At 53.4% G+C, this 24,011-nt stretch overlaps 3 protein-coding genes across 3 annotated transcripts in view; 2 read left to right on the forward strand and 1 right to left on the reverse strand.

The window, feature by feature from the left end:
• SCAMP5 (secretory carrier membrane protein 5) overlaps positions 1-5,443 on the reverse strand; it is an 11,349-nt gene extending 5,906 nt beyond the window's left edge. The window contains exons 1-4 of the mRNA XM_075045638.1: positions 5,368-5,443; positions 3,373-3,448; positions 2,933-3,061; positions 651-807 (exon numbers count right to left, since the gene is read on the reverse strand). Coding sequence (XP_074901739.1) covers positions 651-807; positions 2,933-3,061; positions 3,373-3,379 — 293 coding nt within the window. The 5' untranslated portion in view covers positions 3,380-3,448; positions 5,368-5,443. The remainder of the gene's footprint in view (positions 1-650; positions 808-2,932; positions 3,062-3,372; positions 3,449-5,367) is intronic.
• Positions 5,444-11,934: 6,491 nt separating this feature from the next.
• RPP25 (ribonuclease P/MRP subunit p25) lies at positions 11,935-12,585 on the forward strand. Its single transcript, XM_075043983.1, has one exon. The coding sequence runs from the start codon at positions 11,935-11,937 to the stop codon at positions 12,583-12,585; it is 651 nt and encodes a 216-aa protein (XP_074900084.1).
• Positions 12,586-15,630: 3,045 nt separating this feature from the next.
• COX5A (cytochrome c oxidase subunit 5A) lies at positions 15,631-23,780 on the forward strand. Its single transcript, XM_075045640.1, has 5 exons — positions 15,631-15,794; positions 19,460-19,576; positions 20,670-20,791; positions 22,166-22,288; positions 23,617-23,780. The coding sequence occupies exons 1-4, from the start codon at positions 15,710-15,712 to the stop codon at positions 22,277-22,279; spliced, it is 438 nt and encodes a 145-aa protein (XP_074901741.1). The 5' UTR covers positions 15,631-15,709; the 3' UTR covers positions 22,280-22,288; positions 23,617-23,780.
• The last annotated feature ends 231 nt before the right edge of the window (positions 23,781-24,011 follow it).

Genomic DNA, 24,011 nt, shown 5'->3' on the forward strand with positions numbered 1-24,011 from the left:
TGGTTTAGTGAGAGTGTGGTGAGAAGCAGAGCTGCCTGCAGACAGCAGGCACCAGAGCAAAACTAAAGGCAAGGGAGAAACTCTGAGAGGCTGAAGGTGGTGAAGGGGCACCTGGGAAAGCCACGGGGCATCAGACCCTCCCCATGGCTCGGCCAGCTCAGTGCATCAGGCGAGAGGGCATCTGTGTTCAGACACGGCTCTCGGCTCACACTGCCCCACCATCAGACTTGACCTTTCCATACGGGGAAACATCCCCAGTTTTCTAGATTTGGGGATACAGCACTAGGGATCGACCTCAGCAGCATGGGTAATCAATACAAGCACCTCAAGGACTCATGGAAAAATATAAAAGAAGCCTCAAGGATGGGCAGGAGGGGAGGGAAAGTTGGCAACTGCATCCTCAACACTCCCCCTGACGCTGCCCAGAGGCACACGTAGGGTGTCTTTATATTGCAGGGTTGAGGTTTTGGCCCTCATGAAATCCCAAGCACCCTTGCTTTGAAGGTTAGAAAGTAAAGCTAAAGGGCTGGACAGAAAGAGCAGAAATACCCCCAAATATTCAGGCTATACCCCAAGCTAAGCGCGACCTATTTAGGAAGGAAAACAAAAAAAAAGGCGATGAGAAGCCAGGCTCAGGTGTGACCACTTACTTGAAAGCTTTGTAAATAGGTCTAAACCAGCAGACATAGGAGCAGGGTGTAAAGAGAATGAGCCAGAGAATTGCCAGTCCAAAATTAACAGCTCCACCGCCTCCAATCAGCCATGCGAGGCAGCCAACGAGATTCACCGCCAAGGTGATGCTGTTCACTGCAAACACACACACACACAGAGGGAGCACAGTAGCACGTACGCAAGGACGTCAGTGTGATACGAGAGACCCCAACCCCAGGAATGCCCACGTGGGGCTGACCTCCAGTGGGTTTGGCCAGCAATGTGTTACCCTAATTGGATTTCCCTTAAATTAAGCTGGCTGAGTCCAGAAAGCATCCCCAGGATGGCTCAGCCAAAGGGGGTCTAACCTCAGCTGAGGAGGAAGGGGAAAAAAAAAAAAAAAAAAGAAAACATCACTCAGAGTTGTAATGTCTTTAGTGGGTCCAGGGCTTGTGGGGCTCCAAGGATGAGAAAGAGCCGTATCCTCCCACTGCTGGCAAGCCAGGGCATGTTTCCACCAACCAAAGGAAACTGGAGGAATCGAAGTGAAGCTTTTTCGCATGCCTCCAGCTAGTTTCACTGAAGGAGCTTGTGCAAGAGTTCCCCAAGCTAACATCCCCTGAGCTGAGAGCTGAAGTCCTGAACTCCTGGCCCCCGCCCCAGCAGTTCAGGGGGGTGGCATGTTTGCTTCTCCCACCCCTGCTCAGGGTTAAGCCATACAAGGGCTATTACTATGAAGCCCAGCTTAGCAGACACAGGACAAAGCAGAGAAGGCTCATCTGCATTCTGACGCCTCCGATTTTTGAGAATGATTCATTATTTCGACGAGAATTAAAACCCTCCCACCGCCACCCGCAAGAGAGCTGCAGCTGGCAAGAAAAGGAGCTCAGTTGGCTGGGCTGACCGGGCACTCGCTGCTCCCTAGAGCCCCCAAGGACACCGAGGGAACCTTTCAGCCTCTCTGCGCTTGTGTCTGGCTGGGTGTTTGTGGGGGAGTTGGGGAGAAAATGATCCAGAGAGGAGCTCCAGAGACAGAAACCAACAGACAGGCGATTGGCTCACAGAGCTGGTGCTTGTGCTGTGGGAGAGGCTGGAGCAAGAACCAAGCTCTATTAAATTAAGCAGAGCAAGAACAGCCAGATTGAGATGGGGAGGGGATTTAACACCCCCAAGACAGCTTTTCCAGGGAAGCACAACTTTTTTTTTTTTTTCTTCCCCCTTCACAGAAAAGCTACGCTAACCCCCCTGACATGATGGGGGAAGTTACCCCAGGGTCACCTTCCCAGTGGCTCCCAAAAGCTGGAGCAAGGCACCGCCCTAGGGGTGCCAGCCTGGCACTGTGTCAAAAGCAGAAATGCCCAACCTCTCCGGTGCCAGCTCAGCTCCTCATAACCTGCCTCCAAAGCACAAAGCACTCCCTGGGCACTGATATGCTTCCAAAGTTCAGGGAAAATGCCTGATTAAAGTAACTTAAGTTCTTCTAAAGAAAAAAAAAACAACAAAACAACAAAAAGCCCCAATGGTGTCAGTTTGCTCTGAGCTGCACACAGCAATCGGCATCATCTTCAGTAACATTTCCACGTATGTTGGGGTGCGATCTGTCCCTCCAGCTCTTCTCCCCACCCAGGGATGGTAAGGAAGAAAGAGCCAGGCTAGTTCAAAGAGTTAGAAGATAGTGACGGCTCTGTTAGCACAGCACGGCACACAGAGGCATGCAAGAGGAACAGGCAAGACCCAGCTTTTGGGGAAGCCCCGGGCTCCCGTTTCAGGGAACAGGCACCCTGGCCCTCCAGTCCAAGTGGCATCTCAGCCTCGGGCCACTGCCGAAAGGCTCACAAGGAGCTTGAGGAGACAGAGAAAGTTCTTCCCCAGCCCGGCTGCCAAAGGAAGCCAGCAGAGACTTGGCAGCTCTCTGGTAGGTCAAGGCTGGCAGCTGAGCGAGACGGAAAGGGGAGTAAATCCTTCGGCAGAAGGACACACGGGTGCTGAGCCGTCTCCTCCTCGCAGTGGGCTCCATCGGGATGTCAAGGTCACCGATGGCCCTCAGATACTGAGCCAGCTCCACACCTCCATCCTGGAGGCTGGAAGGGCTGAAGCCCGTGGGATGCTGCAGCCCCCATCCCATCCCCAACAGGTTTTAACAGGAGACACCATGGCCTGGAGGGGCAGAAGGACTTCCCCTGACCTTGCTCTGCTCTTTCAACTGGTGACTTCCAGAGGAGCAGCCTTTGGGAAAGGCAAACACAAACCCACCCAAGCCCTTCCCCGCCCAGCGACTCACGCATCCAGAGGTAGTAAAGCCGTTTGGCCATAGTACGGTGCTGCGGCGGGATCTCCGCATCAAAGTCCTGGTAGAAACATGGCTTCAAGGGGATGAACTTCGGCAGGGGAGGGAAGTTGTTCACTTTTTCTGCAATAAAAAGTTTCACCAGCATTGGGCACTGGACAGAGCTGAAGATAAATCAAGAGGCTTCCTAATTAGTCTTGTTCAGCCCCAAGAACTGATAAGTTTCAAGCAGGAATTAAGGATTTGCCCTCATAACCACCACCAACCCACCCAAAAGCATCAAGACAAATTTAGCCCTCGCTGGCCACATGGATCCTGCAAGCATGGACACCTGCAACCCCACTGGGGACTAACAAGGTTACATCATGGCCAGTAAAGCCCCAGATGGGCTTCAGAGGTGAGGGGCAACTCCCCCCAGAGACCCCCCCCCATACCTGCCATGCTGGCACACACTCAACTTCTCTGTTGCAGAGGAAAAGTAGGGAAAAAACCCTCGGCGATTTACCAAAGCTGGAGGAAAACGAGAGAAAAAGTGATGTGAAGTGGTCAGCCACCTCCCCAAAGCACCTTCACCTTCCCCCCGTGCCAAAATAGCTCAAGGACAGGGGTGTAGGAAAGCAGTTTGCTTTATTTACGTGGATGCTCTACACTGTTCACACATCCAGGCTTACCGCTGGCACCTGGCTGGCAGCAAAATAAATCCCTGCTCCCACGGCCCGAGGCTTACACACCAGTTAAGGCAGAAGATTAAGAGAAGATCCAGCGATGTGGGGCAGGGCGTGGGCTTAACCTCCCACTCCCAACTGACCTACATCCAGCCCTGGGAGAGGGGCCAGGCTGGATGGCAGAGGAAGGGACACAGCCCCACAAGTGATGAGGCAGCTGTGGGCGGTTTGAAATCCTCAAGTTCATTATCTGGCCCAAAACGATTTTTATTTTTTTTAAATGTATCTTTTTGCAAAGAGTTTCAGCACAGGGAACTACCTGGCTGCCTTCTGACAGCATCAAAGCTCCCATCTCTGTAAGCCCGAGCCAGAAACCAGGCCAAAAAGGAGCAGGGAAGTCAGCTGAAAATATCAGCTAGAAAAAAAATAAATCAGTGGTGATTGTCACTAATGAGTCACTTGAGTGCCAGCTTAACGATTACTCATGTCATTTGGCACCTTGTGCGGTATCTTGCAGGTGGGAGAGGGGGGGAGCTCAGCATCCCAGGATGGTCCCAGGCCATGCCACGCTCAGCCCCATCCCAGCAGCAAAAGTTAATTTTTGCCTTAATTTTGCTTAAGAGCTGAGGTTTTAAATATAAGCATGAAGACGGCCACTCCACGTATCCCCACCTGCCTGCAAGGCTCTGCCAGGTGCTGCCTGCAGGTTTTGCCCTCTCCCAGGCTATTTCGGTCAGAGGAATGGCAGCAACGAACACATTTCTCATGACATGGGGTCCCAGGGGTCAACGTTTCAGGCTCTCTGGAGGATTTGGGGAATCTCTGCCAGGGCAGCTCCCCCTGCAACCATCACCCAGCACCAAAGACACCAGATAGGCAAAGCAAACCCCCGTGGCTCACCCGTGTGCCGTCTCCCGACGCCCGACAGCAGCCCACGGACAACTCCATCCCCCCGGCGCTATAAATACGAGCTGCCTGCCTGCGCGGCTGACGTCTCCCCAGGCAGCGGCTCGACGACGCGGCCCCCACCCACGCGTGCCGGGAGCGGGGACACACGGCCAGGTGTGCCCCCCCCCCCCCCGACCCGACACCTGCCTGGGTGCTGCGAGAGCTTTGCAAAAACAAGGGATTTTTGCAAAATTCGGGGTTTTTTTTGCAAAATTGGGGGAGGGTCGCAATTTGAGGGGAACTTTTTCAATACGGGGAAGGCTTACAAAATTGGGGGGGGGCTGCAAAAAGGGGAGGTTGCAAAAAGGGGGGGGGGGGCGATTTTGCAGCGTAACACACGGGCGATAACACCAAGGAGAAATCCCAACAATCTGCCCCCCCCACACACACACACACACCCCGGGTGCCTGGGGTGCCAGCCCCGCGGTGCGCTGCTCGGCGTGGGTTTGGCGGAGGGTAAGCAAGACTCGGTCTCAGCGCGGATTGCTGCCCGTGGGTTTCCACGGGCGAAGGGCCGTGTGCCCCACGCACCCCCCTGCCCCCCCCCCACATACACATGCAGCCGGGCGCAGGCCTCTCACCCGCGGCCTGGCTAGAGGAGAACGGCGGCTTGCCCCACGCTCGGTCCGCGGCGGTAGGCGACTGCACCCACGCGGGTGCGAGCGGCCCCGTGGGCGCCTCCACCCCCCCTCAGTGGGCTGCAGAGGAGGGGGGGGGGGGGGTCGGTGCAGAGGGACCACCGCCCCCCTCGGGAGGAGCAGCCGACGGCTCTCCCCCAGGCAGCCCCCCTCCCCTCCCCATGGCCCCGGGACTCACCGGCGTGGCGTGGCGTGACCCGACCCGTCCCGCGGCGGGTGGCGGCGGCCGGCCGGCCGCCTGGCGCTGCTCCTGCCGCAGCAGCCGAGCTCTCGCGAGATTACGGCGCCGCCGCCGGCCGGGCTTATGGGGACGCCCCGAGATCTCGCGAGAGCCGCCGCCGCCGCTGTCCAGGGTCCTGCTGCCGGCCGGCGGGGAGGGGTGGGGCCGCGGGGCGGGGCCGCGGGGGGGCGGGGCCCGATAGCGTTTCGGGGGGCTCTATGGGGTGCAGTTATCCCTACCTAGGGCAGGGCAGACCCTCTGTCGGGCATGGGTATGGTAAGATCCACATGGAGAGAAGACCCAAAGTGGGGCAGGGGCTCTGGGGGACAGACCCTGGCAAGGCAGGCAGGCCCGGGTCAGCACGGGCAGGACCAAATTTCGGGGGACCCCCATGTGCACACCCTGCTACGCTCCAGGCCGGGGTCCCGCAGGCCCACGCTGCCCTGCTGTCAGCTCTGTGTCACAGCTGTCACACAGCGTTTTGGGACTATTACTACTTTTTTAAGCCACCTTACTCATCCTGTAACCAAGCACGACGGAGCTGCAGCAGCAGGTAACACCCAGACACGGCTCACACGCACAGTCTGCAAAACACACAGGAACTTGCTTGCAGGGTGCGGGCTGTTTGCCATCGCCTGCAAGCGAGGTCTGGGAAGTTGGTATTTTAATGAGAAAAGAATCTAAGAAAATCCAGGCGCTGCAGCGAGCGTGCTGGTGATAACAACAGGAGTTATTTCTCCCTCTGGGTCACCTCCAGTCCCGCTCCCAGGGCTGCTGGAGGAGCTGCTGTGCTGCTGGTTTTCTCCCATCTCTCAGCTCAGCTGTGCAGCTGCAGGGCTGCTCACTGGGACATCTAAAATCCCACGTCACTTTTTCCAAGAGCAGGAAGTTTCCCGCTGTCCCAGGCAGGTCTGAAGCCACCAGTCCCATCGCCTTGCCTGGGTTCCCACGGTGGTCTGCCTCACACCCAGTACTGCTCCATGCAGTAATTAATTGATGGCTTGAACAAAGGCCAGAGGATACATTGATTGCTTTTGCCAGCAATGCCGAGGTTGGGATGCAAAGGGCAGCGGAAGGGACTGGATTGACTCACAGGTGGGCTGGAACAGGGACAAAACCCCCAAATCAGCCCGAGGACTCCAACCAACATGAGGAAGACTCTGTAGGCAGCGTCCTTTGTCCTCAGTGTCATCACAAGGAGCCCTGTGCAGACCACTTGGACTTCTGCCTCAGTCCTTGTGAGCATGTCAGTGCAGTGTCATGAAACTGGCTTTATTTGACAACTAAATGGTCCTCCCTTCCCCGGGTCCAACCTCAAATGTCAGCACACTATCATGCTTTATTGGGCACAGAGAGTCAGTGAGGACAATGTCCCACCATGGCAAGATGTGAAGAGCAGGGCAGGGAAGCAGCTAAATCTCTTTACATCGGTGAGCCCTGGTCACCAGACACCCTCGCCAGATGAACAGCATCGCTCTGTGGGGATGCTAGGAAGGAAAGCTGGCAGAAACGGGGAAAACACCTATTTCACAGATGGTAAAATAGAGGGAAGCAGGAAAATAAGCATGCCACAGATGACCCCATATCTGAGGGCCCAGCTGTCCGCTCTAAGCACCTTCTGGGTCTTGGACCCTGAGCTGTTGTTCCCTGCAGAGAGCGGAACCCCCGTGCATCCAGCTCCATCCCCTGCACGGGGATGCAGAAGAGCAAGGGGAGGAACATGAACAGCAAGTGGAGAAGGGGATGTGGTTGTGGGTCCCCACTCTCGCCAAGCGCTGCTGCTCGCCCATGTGTGAGACCTCACGGGGGTGCTCTGAGACTTGGAGTGCTGCGCTGGCTCTGCCTGCACAGCCCTGCCTGCAGGCATCTGCCTGCCCGCAAACCCCAGCCCTGCTCCCTGGGCAGGATTTCTTAACAGACTCAGGTCAGTCCCAATTTCACCACAGATCAGTTGTGAGATCCCACCTTTGGGCCCAGGACGATGGGAACTGCTTTGTGTCCCTTATTGCTTGTGTCCTGAGCTTTCTCCGATCTGGATTTGCTCCCTACCCTGTTCTTTGCCTGTCTCAGGTCCCCCAGCACCTTCCCATTTCATTGAGACTTTGGGGATGGCCAACTGCAGAGCTGTTCCTTGCCCTTGGCACCACCATGCTTCCATCTGCCTGCAGGCTTTACAAGAAGAGACATTCAGAAATCAAAGGGATGTGTGCTCCCCTTGCTCATGGGGGATGTTTGGGGAGCCAAGGGGATAACACAAGACCAGGGTAAAAGCCTTGCTGCCCAGTGCCCATCCCATGCTACCTGAGCAGGGCAGGCTGAGGAAGACAGGTTCAACCAAGAGCCCAGATCAACCACCAAGTCCACAGCAAGCAGACAGGTTCACAGCCAAGCCACAAAATCAATCTGCAGGTCAGCATCAGGGCCAGGGCCAATCCGTGGGTTGGGGTCCAGAGCAGCAGCAACCAAGCATGAGAAGGGCTGTAGCTGAGGCAGAAACCAGCCATAACACAGCTCAAACTTAGACTAAATGACCTGGGCTGAGCTTTAATAGAGTGCCTGGGCCACGGGCAGGGTGTGGGTGTGGGGTCCCAGGTGGGGCTGGTCAGTACCATTAGGGTTTATTAATGCTCTCAGGGCCCTGACAACGTTCCTCTGTTTGTTGTGCTGCAGCTTTGCAAAGGGACTTGTCTCATAACAGGGTTCCCACCACTATCCCCCCCCCTTTTTTTTTTTTTTTACTGCCTGCCCACTCAAAATGAAGATTATCTTGAGCTTTGCTGTTTTCTGTTTATGGTAGGGACAAAGGGTTTCTTTTGCAGATTCAGTTAGTAGGGACCTAGTTCCACCCTGGTAGAATGCTCCTAGGGTTCATGTGGCATCCTGAGGCAGCCCCTGCACCCCAGGGATGCTGGGGTCACATCCTCTGGGGACTGGTCCCAGGAAGCAGCAGCTCCCAGACCCTGGTTAGGATTGGGGCAGGGGGTCCCTTGCAGCCGTGGCACCCTGTGGGTCTATCTGCATCCCTCCCTGGGGCTGCAATCAGCCTGCTGCCGAGTGCAACGTGATGAGTGCCTGAGACCTGAGCCGGGCTGATGTGACGCAGAGATGGACGGTGGCGCTGAGACTTTCCTTGTATCAGATGCTTCGACTTTCCGACCCACTCCCATGCAGGGCCACCTTGGATGAAAGAAAAGATGGAGAGGGCAGGTGGAGGACAGGGGCTCGGGTTACTGCTCCTCTCCAGCTGCCCTGCTCTCCATTAGGAATATGTTTCTGGGGTTTTTTTCCCCCTTTCCCAGGCTTGGCCGAGGCCACTGTCAGCTCTGGCTTCATGCTGTCCCCTGCAGCCCTCCTCTCCCTGCTCCTCTGGCAGATGGCCTTTCCAAGCTTATCCTTCCTGCAGGGTTGGGGCCAGGCAAGAGCGCCCCGTAGGGATGGGGACCCCCCGCCCCGGGATGGAACCCCCATCCCTGTGGGGTGGTGGCAACCTGTGGCACTGGGACGTGGGATGCTCAGAGAGAAACTAATGGGGAAAGGGAGGAAGAAACCAGTCCCCAGGTCCCAGTGTGACCAGAGTGGATGCTCAGGGAGGACAGACAGACGATATGTAGCGTGTAATTGCTTTATTCCTATTTTTTCTCCATTCCTCCCTTCACCATTTGCCGCTTCTCCATTTTAAACGACTCCCCATCCTCTTTCCCAGTGTTTTTTTCCTGGTTCCCCCCCCCGGCTGGGGTTGTCTGTGCCTTTGTCCCCCCATCCCTGCTCTCCTCCCTCTCCCACCCCGCTGTTCACTGCGGCTGAGCTGATTTCAGCTATTCCTTTGCTTGGAATAACCGATCCACTCTGTTGTCCTCCAACAAATAAGCTGACAGGCTAATGAATGGCTTCAGATGGTAATTAGCAATGGAGTTGCTAATAATGAATTTCATTTACATTTTAAGCACTGCAGAGGAAAAGCAAGACCCTGCCATTAACGCCCCCCCACCGCAGCCTTTGCCTTGGGGGGAGTTCACCCTCCTTAGCCTTTTGAGGGATGCAGAAAGGCTTGGCCGTGATTGTACCTCATCTGCCTCCATTTCGGAGGCTGCAATAAGCTGAGTTTGTTAAGCAGCAATTAGAGGCAGGGGGGAGAAGCTGCTGCTGCTTCCATCATCCGATGGGTTGGGAAGGCACCCTGACACCACGGAAAATGGGCCACAGGAGGCAGGAGCTGGTCCTGGGCCAGGAAAGAAAGGCTGGATGGTTCACCCAGCACCAGGGATTCATCCGGCTGCAAGCTTGGCACCGAGCAGCCCTGGCTCGCCTGGAGTCCTAGTGCTGTTGGCCCTCAGTGGCCACGTAACCCTCCTGTGCTGCTGGCGGCTGTTTGCACACCTGAATAATGACTTGGAGGGATTTCTCAGCTCCCTCGACTACACACGCTCTGTGAATTGTTGCTAAAATCCTTCCCGATTATTTTCCTAGGGTTTTAGTATCTTTTGAAGGCAGCGATTTCCCTGAGAGGCTTAATCCATCCCTGTCTGCGTGAGGAAGGAGCCAAGTGCCTTCTGTGAGGACACCACAAACAGTCATCAAGCGGAAAGGGGGAAAATTGACATTGTTTTGTCTCGTACAAGCGAGGGATTCATGGTGGAAGTGCAGCGACTAGGCATGCTCACTACCGCAGAGCGCCGGGCGGGACTTGGGGGATGCTCAAAGCCCGAATCCACCGCCAATGCTGGGGGTGAGCCTGGGAGCGTCATGTCCCCTGCCTCAGTTTCCCCCTCTGTGCCAAAGCGGCCTTATAGGTTGTTAGCTGGATCAGGAAAAAGTGTTCTCCATCCCCTTGGGTTTTCCAGCACAGCGGGGCACTGCTCTTAGATGGAGCATCCCATTCCATGTGGGTGAGACACCGGTGCTGTCCTCCCATCACCTGCAGAGTCCCCTGGATCCCAGTCTGGTGATCAGATCAGGGGTGCCCCATACCTGCCCCGCATTTAGGGCAGCAGTACCCATGGAAAGCTGCTTTGGGGACCACAGGGATGCAGAGGTTCGCCCCGGCCAGGAAGGGATGGCTGCATCCTGCCTTGCCACAGCCTTCACCTCCGTGGGCATCGGATCAATTTATTTATTTATGTATTTTTTCAAGCCCTGCTCAGAGTGAAAACAATCCAGGGGCCTCCAGAGGCCGATAAGATTTGACTGCAAGTCAATACTTGGCATGTCTTTCCACTATGCAATGATCCCCCAGCCAGCGGGGTGGGAGGCTGGGGGTGCTGGGGGCGGGCAGGGGACAGGCAGGTGACAGGGGCAGGCAGAGGGCCAGCCTGGCGCAGGGACATCGCCTCTGCCCGGGGAAGGGATTGGGGGCAGAGAGGCGAGATCTTCTGGCCTGCGATAGGTACCTCCTGGGATGTATTTCCAGGGGCTCAGGCAGTAAATATGACGGTGACCTCATGGTGGGCAGCTCCGTGTTGGGGACACGGAGAAGAGCAAGGGACAGGGTCTGGGAGAGCCATGGGGAGAGGGAGGGGTGGGGAAGGAGGAGGAGGAGGGAGAGAAATCACCCGTGAAAACAGGGCTGCGATGCCATCTGCCAGGATTCGTCCTGCCCGCGGGTCCCGGTACCTTCTCTTATGGCTAATAAGGGTTGGGCTCTGGCTCCAAAGTACTCCCCAAAGTACCTCCTGCATCTCCATGCCATCCCCGGGCGCAGCGTGGCCGGCAGTCCTCATCCCCCTGGGGATGCTGTTGGGGAGAGGGTGCAGGGGAGGCAGGCAGGCAGGGAGGCAGGCAGGCTAGCTGCCTGCACTCTGCTGACATTTGCAGTTAGCAGTTGGTGTCCTTGAGCGGAGCAAGCACCGAAAGAAGGGACCAGGTTCTCTTTAAGGGGGCAGGACTCTGGGAGCATCATGAAGGCAAGAGTGAGCTTCTCCCTCTGCCTTCCACCTTCCTCTCCTTCCCTTCCCTTCCTTCCCTGCCTTCTGCTTCCCTGCCTGCGCGCTCCCGGCCGGGGACCAGGGCTCCCTGCCCACCCCTTCGCCTTTGCTGGCTCTCGGTGCTGGGCAGGGATGAAGGCAGGAGCTGGGTGCTGGGATGGGAGGCTGAGCGAGGGGAGGAGGAGGGGAGGAAGGGGAGGGAGAGGGGGAGGATCTGCTAATTACACAGAACAGCTCTGGGGGCTGCTGAAGTCCAGAATGAAGCAAAGAGCAGCAGAAGCGAGTGCTGCAGTGGGAGCGGAGGAGCCCAAGCATCGCCGAGAGCGGGAGCCGGCCGTCGTCCCCACCGGGAACAGCCAGGGGCACGCAGGGGATCCTGCAGCCCCGTCCCCAACGGGAGACAGCCTCTGGCACGGCTACCGAGCTCGCTGCCATCTCCTCCGCAGCCAGCCCCAGGCTAGGAGAGGGGAAGGGACTGGTGGTCCCAGGGACGCAGGGTTAAACTCAGCCCTCCTGCGGGCTGGGTGGGAGGGCAGCAGAGCCAGCCCTGCCATGGTCCCGGGGGGCTAGGAGCCCGAGCGGATCCACTGGGAAGGGGTGAAGGATGGCTACCAAAGGAGGGGGAGCGAAGCCCGTCACCCAGTCCAGGATGGAGAACTTCCGAAAGGTGAGGACCTCGGAGGAGGAAAGCCCCTTGCCCTTCCCCGACCTGCCCCCAGACGTGGTGGAGATGAAGGTGAAGGAAGGCAGCAAGATCAGGAACCTGATGAACTTCGCCATGGCCCAGATGGAGCTGAAGGGCAGCCGTCAGATCGTCTTCAGCGGTTGCGGCAGGGCGGTCACCAAGACCATCACCTGCGTGGAGATCATGAAGCGGAAGCTGGGAGGTCTTCACCAGGTCACCAAGGTACGCTACAAAACCTTGCTGGAGGTCTGGGAGAACCAGGACCCTCTGCCCGGTGGTCCAGCACAGAACCTGACCGTCCATAAGAACGTCCCCTCCATCTGCATCCTGCTCTCCCGAGACCCCCTGGATCCCAACCAGACGGGCTACCAGCCCCCGGAGCCCCGGCAAGGGCTGGGGACGCCGCTCGGCGAGGCAGGAGAAGACATGTCGGGCTCCACCGCCAAGGGGCTGAAGCGGCCCCTGCCACCTCCCTGTGAGGAGCTGCTGACCAAGAAGTTGCAGGTACAGGTACCCGACAGCCCGAGGGGCTCGGGGACCACCGACCGCCAGCCGGACCACCACCACTGACCCCACCACCTCCTGCCCCAACCAGCCGTACGCCGGGTATATATAGGCAGGAATCTGCCCTCTATATGGGCAGGAGATTGCACGCTGGAGAAACTCTGAGGGTTTTTTAGCTGCTTTGCTTGGAGAAAGGCAGTGTGAAGCCTGTGTCACGCTTGCTCCAGGTTCACTGGTGTGCTGCAGGCTCCCCACAACGCATCCCCACTCGCTGCCGCTGCTCCAGCTGACCCCCGTGCATGGGGGCTTGCTGCTGGGAGGGTACCTTGTCCCCAGATTTGGGGTGAGGGCTAAAGGGTTAAACCTGCCAGCTCTCGGTTATGGACTGAGGCAGGGGAGGATGTGTTGGGGGCAGCTGCTGACCCCATATTCAGCCACTGAGGGGCAACGCTACCACCAGCCACGTTTCTGCAGGGACTCCCACGGAGCCGGAGCACCCGTTGCCTTTCATCGAGGGGTGTCCAGACCAGGGAAGGTGGCTGCACATCATCGCTCCCCATTGCTACATCTCAGCCATCAGGAGAGACGGTTTTGCCCCAAGCCCATTGGAGTAATACCTTCATTATCAAAACCGCTGCAATTATGCCCGGCGAGGAGCTGTCAGGTTTATTAATGCTGGGCTCAGCGACCCGCGGCACCGTGATTCATCCCGAATAAAACACACAAACAAGCAGACGGGTCTCTCCCTCTCCGCGCCCGCAGAGCCGAGTGCCGCGCTGCCTGCCTGCGGGACACCAGAAGAAAATAAAACAACCCTTTTTCTTCTTCTCCCTGCATCAGATATTCAGGTCTTTGCTCTCCCGGAGGTGTTTGTAGGGTCTGGAGCTGGGGTGAAGCCCCCATGTCGGGAGCCAGAGGTAGCGGGAGTGTTAGGTGGGTTGTTGTCGTGGCTGGATGTGGTGCCCGGCACAGGACAAGGAGGTTTTGGGGTCGTGGGCTTGGCTGCAGAGCCCCCGCCGTGGGCTGGCTCCCTGGGAAAGCCCTTTGGAGCAAAATCCCTGCTTCTTCCAGGGGTTAAAGGGAAATGAATGGGAAATAAAAGCTCTTTAGAAATAGCTGAAATATGTCTATGGGAAGACGGGGGGGATCATCTTGGCTGCCAACCACGGCACAGATCAGCACAGGGAAGGCTGCTGCCAAGCCAGGACAAGGGGATACCAGCCAAATCCTGTGCCTTGGTGGAATGGGATCGGGGCCTCCTACGTACCGTGGCAGCAGCCTGGCCACTGCCGGCACAGCACAGCCTGGCAAAGCCCCTGTGCCAGCCCCCCCCGGCCAGCACAGCACAGACGGGTGGCAATGCGGGGAGGGCAGGGGATGGGTTCAGGGAGGCCAAGCAAGCCCCGATCCACCTGGTTCCCCTTGACCCAGCCCAGGCAGCCCCCGGGAGCACCGCAAGATGAATTAAATGGGTATTAATGAGCGTACCCTTCCCAAAAGCCAGCCAGGAGGGATGCTCTGGCTGCAGCCGCATTATCTCCCTGCTTCGATCCCCGCTCTCTGGGACGGCAAACATCCCCTCTTTTGTCAAGGGCTTGCTTGGCAAGCGCTTTGCTTGGCTGGGAGCGGGAATGAAAGGAGACCAAAGGAGCGAGGAGGAGGAGGAAGCAGGGGTCTGTTTTGTTTGGTGATGACCTTGTTATCTCCCTCAGCAGGCAGCTGCTCCTCCGCGCCAGAAGCTCATGCTTATCTGCCCTGCCACAGATTGATTCACTTCACTTATCTGTCACCGTGTAGTTGAATATTAATTTCCAATTGTTCTTTTTTAATGATTATTTTTTGTGGGTTTGGGGGTTGGGAAAGCTTCAGACTCTATCCAACCCAGCAATTGCTCTTCCCTGCCTCCTCTCTCCGGTGCAGACACCATTCAGGTTCAACCCTCTGCCCTACACGCAAGCCGGAGCACCGGGTATGAGCTCCTACCCCAAATGTATTAAAAATCATGCTAATAAATAAAACCCTCTGTAAACACTTTGATTGGAGCCTAAAGACTGTCACAGCCACGCAGCTGAGAACTAACAGACCTTCACCTCCCCAACCCTGCCCCACTGCTGCCATCTAACATTGCTCCCAGCAAGGAGAAAGAAAAAAAAAAATAAATCACTCATTTCTCATTATTGTGTTAATGTGCAAAATTATTTTTAATTGATTTTATACGCAGACAATTCCCCATCTTGGAGGCAACAGGAGCCCGGGGATTTTGCACTCCTCACTTTGGTGGCTGTTGACCAAGGATTTCCTGCATGAGAAAATGGTTAAAAACCCCAATGACTATAACCCAAATACGAAGCATTTAAAACAGCATGATGACATCTGGCTCCGCAGGGTCCTAAGGGAATGTGGTGAGCAAAATTATCACGATGATCTTGCGCCGCCGCACTGCTGAGGGACAGCCCCAGGGCGCCTGCGAAGGACCATTTTGGGGGCAATTTTGCGAGCCCAGTGGTGGCTGGGTCGGGCCTACCCTCCTGCTAGCACATGGGGCGATGGAAGCGGATGGCAGCACCCCGCGGTCAGAGCGTACCAGGTTTGGGGACAAGGATGTGACGGAGGATGCCTTTCTGGGGGCCAGGTCTGGCACCGGAGCAGAGCCATGGGAAGCCTTTAAGAGCTGCTGGATACCGCAGCCAAGGCGAGGTGCCATTTTCCCCTCACTAGGAAGAAGTCAGGACATTTTCCCTTGCCGCAGCTGGCAGCGCACGGCCATCGCCAGCACGGGCAGGGAAAGGCCCCCCTCGCTTCCCTGTGGCCCCCATCCATGATGTGTGGGAGCCCACACTGGGGACATACCTACATGAGCTCGGTTAACAGGGCCGCCAGGCCACACGCGGGCGGCATCACACCCACCACCACACAAAAACAACCCCTAAAACGCCCCGGGGAGCCGCAGCCACGTCCTTTCACGGGGCGGGAGAGGCTGACGGCTGCCCCCAACCCACCCCGTCCCCGCTACAAAATGGCGGCCGGCACCGCCCCACGGGCGACGCTCTAGACCCCGCCCCTTGCGGCCTTCCCGCCGTCAAACGCGGCGGCGCGGTGTGTCCCCGCGGCGCCGCCGTACCCGCCGCTGCCGCCTCCTTCCCTCCCTGCCCGCCCGCCCGCCGCCGCCCGGTGCTGCCTCCCCACCGCCATGCTGGCCGCCGCCGCCGCCATCCTCCGTCGCTGCGCCGTCTCCGGCCTCCACGCCGCCGTCCGCCGCCCCGCCGGCCCCGCAGGTGAGCGGTTCCCTCCCCGCGGCGTGCTTCCCCCCGCCGCCTGCCCCGATGACCCTACCCCGGTTCGGCTCGGCACCCCCGCCCACCCCGGAGGCGGCGGGGCCCGGCCGGTGGCGCCGTGTCCTTGCAATGACCCGCCGGCATCACTCGAGGGCGGGCCGCGCCTGCGGCCTACTGCGCGCCGGCCCCCCCCCACCGCGCCGGGCCCGGCCGCTGCCCGGCTCCGGTTGCCCCCGGTGATCCTCCCCCCACCCCACGCCGTTACCGGCCCCGCCGCCTCCCGAGGGGGCGGCCGCCGGGCCCCGTTCCCGGGGGCTGCAGCGGCGGCGCTCTCCCCGGGCCTCCCGCGAAGGTGACATTGACGGAGATCGGCGGTGACCTCCGCAGCCGAGCACCGAGCCGAGCCCCCCCCGGCCCCGGGGGCGATCGGGGCGGGCCGGCCCCTACTCCAGCTCCCGGCCTCGCTCTCCTTATTAACACCCAGTTAATAGGAAAAGGAAGAAAAGCAGGCGCGGGAGGATGCGGGGTGAATGCTGAGAGGGGAACCGGAGCTAAGATGCCGAGACTGTAGAGAAGGCAGTGCCTGCGCAGCTCGGTTAATAGCTAATTAACAGCTCATTAAGAGAGGGCGAGCGTGTTTGAAATGCTCGCAGGGCTGTGTGCCTCTCTCCTGTAGCACGTGGGAATTAAAACAGTTGCCGTAGGGAGTGTATTGCTGTTTTTAAAAAAAAAAAGCAAAGTAATAAGCGGTGGTCGTTCTGTTTGCACGCTGGGATTCCTTGGCTACTTCTTAAAAAACTTGAAAAAAAAAAAATCCATCAAAATGCTTCGCTTGCAGTGCCTTTGTGCTCCTGCTGAACCCCGGCTGCTCGCCCTCGCTTCTCTGCGCCTTTGCTAAAGAGCAGGCTCCATGTTCTTTTCCAAGGTCTTGTATTACAAACACCTCGCTTAACACTTCTGACCCGGTTCGCCTTTGCGGGTGGCCTCGAGGAGTTGTGTTTCGGTGAATCTAATGCGTTGGGTTCATCTCGTGAGCCCGTGGGTTTAGGTCTACGTTATATAATGCTGCAAAATGTTCTGCATGTCACGCACACGCACCTCTGGGCTTCTCGTTGCCACTCTTGCCTTTTTCAGTAAATTGATGCTTGTCTTGATGCATGTTTGTCTTCCGTGCTCATTAACAGAGAAAGCTGATAAATTCTGGCACTTGGAGAAGCTTTAACGTGTTTACATAATATTAGATGATTTTAGGCTTCTCAGGAGCTGGAAGCTGGTTGAGTTCTCTTGAAAATGCGTCTCTGCAAACATACTTGCCCTTTGCTTCTTCCTTGAGTTGGAAACCTCCACGTGGATGGGTTGGCGTGATTTGACTGTCATGCACGCATCGTGTGTGTGACGGTGACCTTGATGAACCCCGCTGAAATGAGAGGCACCCAAATGGCTCCTGCAGTGCTTCTGCTTTGACAGAGTGGCTTGTGGAGTCTGCTCTCCAATATATAGATGTAAGCGTTAGTATGGAAGACAAAGGGTGGTAAAGAAACGTAGCAGCAATTGAAAAATGCATCCTGGAAATCTAGAGTTCAAATTCTGGTGATCTTTTTTATTTTTCTTCAGGATCCTTTTAGTCTAACTACATTGTTCCTTTGTTTAAGACCAAAGGGAATGGTTTCGTTGAGTGCTCGGTGGAAAGAGACTTTAGTTTTTTGACTTCAAGGAGGCATTTGAGAACCTCAATCTAGGCTTTTCTCAAACTGAGATTTGCTGTTTCTCTGTAGGATTTGCTTTGTGTTTAGGGAAAAAAAAAGTGTTCTCCCCCAAATGGCCAGCATCTGAGGGCTTTTCAGTGGTGTCTTCTCAGTCCCTGCCTGGGTGCAGGAGCATTTACAGAGGAGTGTTCTTGCTCTGAGCTCAGCTGTGCATGTGATTTATTGGAGAAAGCAGGGTCAAAGATCTGGTTTGGAGCTGGGGAGGGGATGGGTAATCTCCCTACAGAACTGCAAAAGAGCATTATAATCCTGGCTTGGCCTGTCACTTACTTTTCCCTTTCCTAGTTATGTAGATAAAACAAATGAAAATATTTTCACTGTTTGGGAAGCATTGCATACACCAGAATTGCAGCGGAAATGTTGGGCCATGTTAAATTTTGTTAAAAATCTGGATTGCATTCTGATCTGGCTGTCATTTAATGAGACTAAAGACATTCCTTGAAATTGCTGTGTTCCATTCATTATATTTTATGTAGAATTAGGATGCTGCTTCGCAGTAAGCTGTTCACTATGATCTTCAAAGTAGAAAAGCGTATCTGGGAAGGATGCAAAAATGCAACCCAGTTTGGGGGTTTCTTCTTTTAAATAAAACTTTGTAGTTGGTCAGCGTGAGTGGTTCAAGCTAGGTTAAGAAAGTAAAAGTGACTAGCTGTATCTGACTTCCTCTGAAGCGGAGCTTCAGACTGCCAAGGTCATATCTGGTGTACGACCTCTCTGCAAATACTAGTGGAGTGAAATTACCAGCAGGGAAAGGAAGCAGTCTATAACCAGGCTTGTGTTCTGCCCTTAAGGCAGCTTGCAGAGTGCTAGGACTCTGCATGGAGGACCCAGTACAGCTCTGATGCAGGTGGAGCTGGCTGTACCTTATGTTTTCGTTCCTTTTGGAAGACCGTTCCAACCTTTGTGATAGTGTTGTGCTTTACTAATTGTCAAATATTAACGCAGTTACAACCTTGAGGGCCAGGAGTTTTATCTTGGATAGATGCAGAGGTAGCAGTGATTTTTTTTTTTTTTTTTTTTTTTTCTTCTCTTTCAACCCTTCAGTAGCCTGTTGGAAGAAATAGCTCTTGTCCCTTCGCTTTTAAGAGCCTATATAGTTGAGCTCAGGTCATTTTGCACAGGTTCCTAAAACCACTTTAAAACAAGCCTTCATCAGCTCAGAACTTGTGGTGGAATCAAAGACTTGCAGCTTGTTGCTGTTGAGTCATCCATCAAAGTCAGTCTGTTGGTTGGGAAATCTGCTTTTCCTGGATTACAAAAATCAGTTATGGAGCAATTTCAGGAGTAGGAAGTTACTCCAGAAAAAAACTAAGTATTCATCTTAAGTGGGTAATGGTATAACTAATAGGGTATAGGGTTTTACTTCTGGAAGGAATGCCACTGAAAAACTGATTCATGTAGCTAAACTCACTGCACGGACAAGTTCTATGGTTTTGAGAAGGGTTGAATGTGGGGAACAGAACAGTCGTACTACTTTGGAGTGTCTGTTGCTGCAGTACATGTATGTTATATTTCTCTGGCTTGCTTGGCTCTGGGAAGAAGGAAAATTCCTGTATTTTACAGAAGTGGGGGTCTTGGAAAACTTCTCTTAAGGACTGGTTATACAGAATTGTTTTTCTCTTGCATTTCGCCCTCTCATTAAATAATCCTGCTCTGACCAAAGGGTCTGAGAACACTTTGGGAAGTCTGATGTAGAACAGAAAATATACACTTTGCCACAAAAGAAACAACCAATATTTAATAAGCTATATTCATCCAGTGCTTATCCAGGCTGAGGACTGATCCAGACTGGCTGTAGTGAGTGAAATATGTATTTCATGGCTTTTGGTCTCTTGATCAGGACTAAAGTACAGTCATTTTCTGTTTGCTCGAAGTCTCTTCCTTTCTTTTTGCATTCAGCTGTACTGCATGCCCGCTGCTACTCTCATGGGTCACAAGAATCAGATGAAGAATTTGATGCTCGCTGGGTGACGTATTTCAACAAGCCAGATATTGATGCCTGGGAGCTCAGGAAAGGTATGTTGAGTGAAAAGGGAAGAGTAACGTGGAGTAAATACAACTGCTTTGTAACAGTTTTATGACCAGAAATAACAACTTTTACTTTGCTATTGGAGAGCAGAAACAGTGAAAACTGGGAGTTTGGTTTAGGAGAGCAATCCTGCAAATACCCAGTCAGGGCAAGGCACTATGTGAACCTTATTTGTTCTGAGTTATCTGGCTGCTCCATGTGTACGTGTGGTTGGCGTGCAGCTGTTTGCTCAGCTCTGAGCCTGTTGCAGCAGGTGATGGCACCTCACCGACCAAACAAGCAGGTTGGAAGGAACCACGGCATGCAGAGTAAGGGAGAATGGGGGTACAAGGTGGTGGGAGTCCAAGCTTTGTAAGTTTTAGTGCCCCAGAATATGCATTTTAACATCTGGGTGGGAGAGAGAGAAGTGTTTGCTCTGAGGAAAGTGCATTTGAACTCAGCTGTTGCTTAGTGTGTAACCACACACATTTTTCTTTGGACTTTGACTTAATGGCTTGGCCATAACTCACTGCAGATGGTTTGTCTGGCTGAGTCCAGTTGTTATTTGCTGTGGAGTTGCCAGCTCCTATTAAACTACCCCAATTAGGGCTTTAAACTGTGTATGCGTAACAGCCAGAGGGATCATTCCAGCATCACCTGCATGACTAGGTGCTGGGCTCTTTCCCTTGGAAAGGAGAGGAAGGGAATAGACAGCAGCTCAAGTTCTAGTTTCATTACACCTGTAGGAATTAAGTAATTTGGATTTCTTAATGATTCCATAATTCATGTGCTGTGGTACAGACACTGACTCCTTTTGGGAACATGGGTGAAACTGGCCCACTGGGATTTCATGAAATCCACTTAAAATCTATGGTAGTGAGCAACAGTGAGAGGGAGAAGAGAAAAAGAAAAACCTTGGCTCTGTGTGTTGTGTGTCCCCAAAACAGCAGTGAAAATTGTAATCAGCTTCTAATAGTGACTGGTGGAGTGGTAATATTTAATTTTTTTCATGAGGTGGAGCAAAATAATGCTCAACAGGTTCCTTTTGATAGTGCGATGAGCTGATACCAAGTTCCTCTTGGTGTTTCCTTGTATTCACAGGCATAAACACACTTGTGGGTTATGACCTGGTTCCGGAACCAAAAATCATCGATGCAGCTCTGAGGGCATGCAGACGGTTAAATGACTTTGCCAGTGCTGTCCGCATCTTAGAAGTTGTAAAGGTGAGTGGAATGGTAGCCTAGGGTGTAACTGCTGTGTTTGCGTAGCTGGGAGCCCAGCAGCAGAAGAGGTTTCCTTGGCTTACTGTTGGTGGTGCAAAGGGAAACCACTATTTCCTGCTGCCAGAATCAATAGCTTTGTCATGAGCACATGCTCAGTGGCTTGAAATAATTGTTTTGAGGTATGAGTATTCAACAGCACAGCTTGAAGTTTAACATTTACATTCATATTTTCCTTTCCCGATGCTGACTCTGGTGGGAAAGTCTTTAAGGATTTTTCTTCCCTTTTTTTTTTTTTTTTAATAAGCATTACTAGAAATAATCTCAAGCAAAGGCAGCTTACTGGCTTCTTAGAGGACTGAATACTGAGCTGGCTGGGAGTAGTAACTCGGAAAGCTGCATAGGCTTGAAAAACAACATAAACCAACACCTTGAAACCTGAGCCCGGTCTTCACTTAACAGGGAGTTAAAATGGGTGGGGATGGAGGCAGGAGTTCTATTTCAGTTGTAGAAGCCAGCAGCGGTGCTCTACCAACTGCCTTCTGCCACTAGTGAGGACTGGTGTGGAGATCTTTGCTGCTAGCTGTCAAATACACTTGCTTCAAACTTTATTCCACAATCAGTTGCTTCTTAGTTTGCCATTTCTGCTTTCTGCATGCTTCTGTAGGTGGTTTTAGAGACATCAGACCAATGGAAGAATCTTGGTATGTTGGTGGTTTTTTTTCCCTTCCTGTCCTCTTGTCCCCACCATAAAGTGACAACTCAGCTTATCACAACCTGGGGACAAGTATAAGCTCTTTCTGGAGCTCCACCTAAATATTACTCAAGGGGTGATGTTTTTCCCCTGATTTCCAAGCAGGTTAAATTTTCTCCCAAGTCTGCCCAAAAGCTGATTTTATTTTTCCTGTTTTACTGATTGAATATAATTTTCATTCAATTTTCTAAAGTGTAAGCAGTGTTTGGGCTGGTTTGCAAAGCATCCCTCACGGAAGGAGCTTGGCTTGGCCTGTAGTTTTGTGTGGTGGTACACACATGTCAGAGGTCACATCAGCCTAGTGTTGAGGGAAGAGTGTCAAGTGTTAAGAATAATCTGCAAATCCCCCAAAGGGGAGTTCAGCATTATTCTGGGGTGCTTTGCAGCCACAGTCGATCGGTAGGAGGACTTCCCAGTATAGCTGTATACAAGCCTTGTTTACTTGATGCACAGGTAAAGCTGGGCTGTGCTCTTGTGTCCTGTAGGAGCTACCCTCATGAGCAGTAGGTGGGTCAGGCCACGGACCCTTTTGTGAACACACGTCTTGATTGCAAACCTGACCGGTGTACGGTGCACCTTGACAACAGCTTGCTGTCAAAATAACACCATTCCTTTTCATTTAGGACAAGGCAGGACCTCACAAGGAAATCTATCCTTACGTTATCCAGGAACTTAGACCAACTTTAAGTGAACTGGGAATCTCCACTCCAGAGGAACTGGGCCTGGACAAAGCATAAACCTTATTGGTAAGGGCTGCCGTTGTTTCCGAGACCCTTGGCGTGGGACTCCTGTACCCTGAAACTCTCCTGGCAAAGACAGAGTCCTCTTCCTTTCCTTCATGGGTCTGTGAAAAAGTTCAAGCTTGTAACGTGATTCTCCGAATATCTCTATAACTACAGGTCTCCTTGAAAAGGTGCTAACCCTTTTCAAAGAAGGCTTGGAAGGAGAACAGTGCAGTTGCTTGAGAAGGGATAGGGTGGTTGGCAACCATACCCAACCTCCCCAAAATTTCTAGATAGTGGTTGCCAAGACAACAGGTATTGCAGCACTTTGTTGACAGCATGTTGACCTTTGCTCCTGTTCAGCTTGTCCCACAGAAGCATTTTTAGCAAATGGCAGGATCATTTCCACTGGATATGCACAAACTTTCATTTTATTGTCACAGTCTAGCCAGTTTAGAAAACTGGGAGACGCTAATTACTAGCTTATGCTAGAAAATGAGCCCCACTGATGGTAGTCACCCAACAACACTGAAGTTTCTTCATGTTATACTTAAAATAACATCTTTCTCTGTAATTAAACACTACTTTGGAGGGCCCCTTGCTTACAGAATAAACAGATCAGCTGTAGCAAGCTGGAGTTTAACTGATCTGTGTGCAGAATATCCTTTAGCCTCAATAGATAATTTCGGGAGCAGTGCATGTAATATTTCATATTGATTGCAGTGGCCTCAAGTCTCGGAAACCCACTTGTTTTTCTGGCTTTCTAGAGCTGAACTTCTGAGTGCTTCCTAAACTTGAAAACAACTATAAGAAAGACATTTAGATCTCCATCATACATTGCAGCTCGCCTAAGAGGCTGGTATTTATGAAGGTGGTGTTACTAAACAGCAGCTTTTCTGGTTAATGAGGATCTCTCATTAAGTATAGGCAAGACCTAACGCGCTCTAATCCCAGACTAAAATTGAGCCCTAAATAAAAAAACCTCATGGAAGTGAAGTTATGTAAAGGCAGTCTCTTAACTCAGTTTCTTTAGGAGATGGCCAGTGTCATATTCTTTTTTTAATATTATGCTTAGAATAGAGGTATTGGGTGTCAGACTGCAAATAGCACTTAATTCTGGATCTTTAACTCCCTGCCCTCCTCCCTGCCCTAGGATACCATGTCTTGGTGCAAGGGGGTACTGAGACAGCTGTGCTGGGAATGCAGTAACTGCATTTGGGGGCCGAGTATGATTAAACTGGGCTTTGAGTGTAAAAGCGAGCAATGAAAATAACTCATTTGAGACCCCATGGAGGCTTTGTGGAGGTACTGGGCTGCTTCCTTAACGGCTTTTCTGTTCTTTTCTGTTCCAGGTGCATTACTCAAGCATTTTACTGATGCTACCTGATTGTACACAGTCGCCTGGAGACACAAATGTTAAAATATTATCTTATTTGAAATAACTTCTTCCTTTATTGAGTCACAATATATGTGATGTGAAGTTGGACCTAATAAAGGAAAGACTGGTTTGACTGATGCTGTGGGCTTGTTGTGATTCTTCTTGCTTTTATGGGGAAAAGCAAGAAACAAAAACTGTAAATGTGCTTTCCCGAGAGAGTACCTGTAAGAGCTTGTAAGTCATTATTTGCTTGGCAAAGCCTGTGTCCGTGGCCTTGCCCAAGCACCTAGCTTCACCTTCGGGAAGGGACAGGTAAGGCAAGGACCTGCCCGGAGGTCACAAGAGGTGACCCTCTTGTACACGCAGCTT

This window comes from Buteo buteo, chromosome 13 (assembly GCF_964188355.1).
Source record: "Buteo buteo chromosome 13, bButBut1.hap1.1, whole genome shotgun sequence".
In the NCBI taxonomy this organism is placed as follows: Eukaryota; Metazoa; Chordata; class Aves; order Accipitriformes; family Accipitridae; genus Buteo; species Buteo buteo.

What these genes read in the sequence shown, in the direction of transcription:
- RPP25 (XM_075043983.1), top strand. Translation starts at nt 11,935, where the DNA reads ATGGCTACCAAAGGAGGGGGAGCGAAGCCCGTCACCCAGTCCAGGATG.
- COX5A (XM_075045640.1), top strand. Translation starts at nt 15,710, where the DNA reads ATGCTGGCCGCCGCCGCCGCCATCCTCCGTCGCTGCGCCGTCTCCGGC. An exon ending in CCGCCCCGCCGGCCCCGCAG is followed by an intron (nt 15,795 to 19,459) that starts GTGAGCGGTTCC and finishes TTTTGCATTCAG; the next exon opens with CTGTACTGCATGCCCGCTGC. An exon ending in TGCCTGGGAGCTCAGGAAAG is followed by an intron (nt 19,577 to 20,669) that starts GTATGTTGAGTG and finishes TTGTATTCACAG; the next exon opens with GCATAAACACACTTGTGGGT.